General features: G+C 37.1%; 1 protein-coding gene across 1 annotated transcript; it reads left to right on the top strand.

The window, feature by feature from the left end:
• The first annotated feature begins 1,621 nt into the window (after nt 1-1,621).
• Nucleotides 1,622-4,349, top strand: LOC134928134 (uncharacterized). The gene is made up of 3 exons (XM_063923513.1): nt 1,622-1,852; nt 1,957-2,100; nt 2,205-4,349. Exons 1-3 carry the CDS (start codon nt 1,696-1,698, stop codon nt 3,410-3,412), a joined length of 1,509 nt encoding a protein of 502 aa, XP_063779583.1. The 5' UTR covers nt 1,622-1,695; the 3' UTR covers nt 3,413-4,349.
• Nucleotides 4,350-4,594: the final 245 nt, after the last annotated feature.

The raw sequence follows: 4,594 nt of genomic DNA, 5'->3' as shown, positions 1-4,594 counted from the left end.
AGTGTATATTTATGGAATCATAAAATAATTTTGTATTCATGCACATTAGTTCATAAGAACTTCTGTATAATGCTTTTTATAAATTCATTTTATTATTAAATAATTTATGCGCTTTTTATGAGCCTCATATTCTACAGTATAAGATATACCCATTTGGAATGACTTCCATTCAATCTATACAAGTAGTTTAGACCACTCAGGATTTTTATTTTTTTTATTTATTTATTTATTTTTTTTCTTCTGTATATATAATATAAATGTATTTGGTATGCGTTTGATGCACTGTGTATGACATTTAAGAAACAGCTAAAAGATTATATCTTTATTGTAACTGAAAATATTTATCACATTTACTAAATTATAGACTAGAATTTATATATTTAAAAGTCCCGCCCAAGCATCTTGGAAATGTGGGACGGCGTACCACAGGTTGGTGGGGGCCATATGGCTCACAGCCAGTGTTATAAGAACAGACCACATCACTGAAGTGCACTGAGAAGAAATTTCAACTGAAGCCGCACAGCTATACACACTTGAAGTTATAATGGTAAGTGTTGTTGTTATTATTATTATTATTATTATTATCATAATTATTATTATTATTATTATATTTATACATATTGCATTTTTTTTTTTTTATTTATTTATTTTTTTTTATTTATTTTACAAATATGGCTCTGAATGCTGTTTAAATATGTTGTTTCTATGCCACGATATACACACTGTTACACGATTCTGTCCTGCCATTGCATCCTTTGTTTTTAGGCATACATGTATAATATGTTAATATTTCAAACCTTTTGTACAAAGCGCATTATGCACTCATATGTGAAATGCATCGCTAAACAGCAACATCAATGTGGGTATACCACATTGATGTAGTTGTTTAGCGATGCATTGTAACACATAGAACATATAGTTTTAATAATGTGGCTGTCTGAATGTTATTTAAATATGTGGTAATAGCGACATCTAGTGGTTCATTTTGGGAATGCGCCAACACAATATTTCAACTAAAATTAACCGTCTCTCATTTTCAGAGACAGACAATGCAGAACATCAACAACAAAAACACTTTCATGGTTAGAAACAGATCTTCTTCTTCTGATGATGATGATGCTTTGCCAAGTTATCAAACCTCTCAAAGTAAGCTATGTCTATAAAGGACATTGACGCGTTTTTATTTATATTTCAAGTTTAAATAGTATGAAATTATAGTCAAGGTCTACAATTTGTTCATTTTTAAAAGTTTAAATAGTATGAACGTACAACAGTCTGGATACATTGATAAGTAATTATTAAATAGTAATTATTAAATAATTATTATTTTCTCATTTTTATTTCCCACGATTTGACAGTAATCACAAATACAGAGAATCTCGATTTGTCTGTTGATAGTCCCTTTGGCTTAGACTTCAGCGCTATACCGGATTTTAATAATATTTTGGAATTGGCGCCAGATTGTGAGTAACATGATATCTTTATTTATTTTTCATTTTATTTTTTATTTTTCCACGGCTAAAGAATTAAAAATAAACCTTGTACAGTTGTGCTGATTTGTTGTCAACTGTACACACTTTATATTCTCAGTAATGAATCGCTTTTTCATGTTATTCTAATTTTATACCGTATGTAATATTTTTTATTTTTTTTATTTTTATTTTTCATTTTTCACCGGCTAAAGATGCCACAAAAATGGATGATGCGACGGCTGATGTTATTCTACGGGATATATTGAACAAACCTGATTATTGTCACAACACATCTATACAGAACAGCAATGTTGTTGATGAGCAACCGTTTTTCCCACACGCGACAGGGGGTCGTGCTAAAACATTCGAATATAAAGCAGGTGTGTAATCAAGCACTGTTATATGGTATATTGTTATGCGTTGATTTAAATGCTGATTTTCAGGCAGCGTTGTTTATATTTATTTTATAATATATGTATTACAGATGACGCTGTAGCAATGCGTTATGCGCCGACGATACCATCAGGATGTGATACAGTAGCGCAAATACCCCGTCTTAGTACAAGCGGGAAAATATCAAAACGCACAACCGCCGCTGAAACGGAAAGCCATCAATTCGCAGCAGCAGGTGTGTAATCAAACACTGTTATATGGTATATTGTTATGCGGTGATTTAAATACTGATTTACATGCAGAGTCGTTTATATTTATTTTATAATATATGTATTACAGATGATGCTGTAGCAAGACGCTATGCTCCTTTGATACCAACAGTCAGTGATACATGCGCGCAGATACACAGACCTAGTACAAGCGGGAAAATATCAAAACGCACAACCGCCGCTGAAGCGGAGAACCATCAATTCGTAACGCCGGCAATTGTACATAAGGACGTTGCTAGGTCATCAGTTATGGCTGTGCATAACGGCTGTATCGTCCCGAACAAACGAAAGCCAGCTCGACCAAGAACGAATGAGAGAAGTCATAATTCAACATTTACAGATCTGAAAAGAAAATTGTCATATTCCGAAAATGATAAGCCGCAACGGAGAAGGATCGCGTTACAAACTGTATCATGCGTAAGTAATGATGTTGCTGTAACATCAAAACACACAGCGTTTAACACTGCAGACCGGGATGTCGCTGGTAATACAAAGACTGTAAAGGTTAAGAGGGCATCGCGTCTCTCAAGAAGTAATGTTAAGCAATTGTCGCAATCCGCTGTAATCACAATTCCAGATACACAGGTTTGTTCTGAAACAGAAACAAGACACATAGCAGGCATTGGTTTGTTATCAAATATTGACTCAAGAAGTAATGTTAAGCAATTGTCGCAATCCGATGTCATCACTATTACCGATACACAGGATTGCTCTGAAACAGAAACAAGACACATAGCCGGTAATCCTGTGATATCAGATATTGATGACATAAATGGGCAAGAGCTTATTACAAACTGTGTAGAGTCAACGACACAAGATCCGCAGAATAGTTCTGATGAAGTATTATCAGCCGTTGCAGGAATACCTGGTGATACTACAACGGTTGATTGTGTAACATCAATGCCCAATATTTTTACAACGACAGCCCTGGTACACGCATCGGCTGATGCTTGTGTACCGGCGCGAGGGCTAGCGCCCGACATAGTTGATGAATGTCAAAATTCAGAACAATTAGGCCAAGACGCTGAAATACAATTTTACGCGCTGTTGGGTAAGATACGGGAAGATGTTGAGAACATGGGCGTAAAAGCCGGATACTTGTTAAAACACATTAAAGGTGTGTGCCACGGTAGTAAATGTAAACAAGACATTGTTAAAGAAGTTGTTGAGACGTATATGAATGTCATGTCAAAATACATAGATCGGTCGGTTAAGACCACTGAATTTATTAAAGCCAACATACATCATTTTGCAGAAATAAATGAAACTGATCCGTGACTAGGCATGCTAGGCAATGGTTTGAAACGTGTTTTAAATTTAAATGACTGTAAAAAAAAACCACGAATTAAACCTTGTTTAACATACAAGATCTCACAGTTATTCCGACGCGCAAAGGTGAAACAGGCTGTAACAACATTAATCAGATCGAGAAAGCGCAAGCGGCACAGGGAACATGCGGTAGGTGGCCAATTGAGAAAACGCAAGCGGCACAGGGAACATGTGGTAGGCGGTCAGCACAGTGCGAGGCGTGTAGATTTAGATCAATCCCCACCCCATGCATTACCGAATGACGAATCACAGGCTGACAATATTGAGCGCGATGCAAGCCCCATATATGATGATGCAGGCCGTGTTGAGTCACCCGGTAATGACGAAGGTCGGCAACATGTATACTTAGAGGCAATTAACAGTTATGAACGACAACGACCGAATTTCAGAGCCGTTGAGTACCACAATCACTATCGGTTTGTTAATTTGGACAGGGTTACATCATTTGTAGAGGGGGTTCGAGCCATTCATACGGCTATACAGGCCATGCTCGATGGTGTCCTTGCGGGCGTGGATCCGGCCGACCGCGTTCAGCTTAGATTGGAGGGGGGTGGGTTACACAATGCCATCTATTCGCATCGTAAGCCGCAAGAAACATTAGACGCTGCCAGTTTTTTGAATCAGATTACAAACACGCTTCAAAGTAACGCTGAATTCTTATTATCCACAGGCTTAAGATTTGTGATCAGTATTTTTAAAAACAGGGCAGGGTCTGGTTTGACTGGGCGTAGTTTACAGCGCCTGCCCCAAAGTTTAATAATAGATAAAAGAAAGAGATATCTCTATGACTTCAGACGCGTAGGTAATAACCTGTGTTTGGCCGCTAGCGTCTGTAAACTTCTGGATAAAGGTAACAATGCCAATGATCATGTAATACAGGAGAGAGCGATCCAACTACATAAAGCTTTGAATCTGCCGCTTGATAAAGCGGTCAGCTTTAGCGATGTTGCAATTTTTGAAAATTATTTAAAAGTATCCATCAATCTCCTCTATTACAGTCAAGGGTCTTGGAAATACTACAGTGCAGACAGTCGTTACAAAGACACGATCTTTGTGCTATATCACGATTGTCACTTTTATGGGATACTCGATATCAAAGCGTTTCTTGGTGCCCGATATTACTGCGTCCGT

The sequence above is a fragment of the Pseudophryne corroboree genome, chromosome 5 (assembly GCF_028390025.1).
Source record: "Pseudophryne corroboree isolate aPseCor3 chromosome 5, aPseCor3.hap2, whole genome shotgun sequence".
NCBI lineage: Eukaryota > Metazoa > Chordata > Amphibia > Anura > Myobatrachidae > Pseudophryne > Pseudophryne corroboree.
Note: the sequence above shows the minus strand (reverse complement) of the source record. Positions and strands in the feature narration are given on the sequence as shown.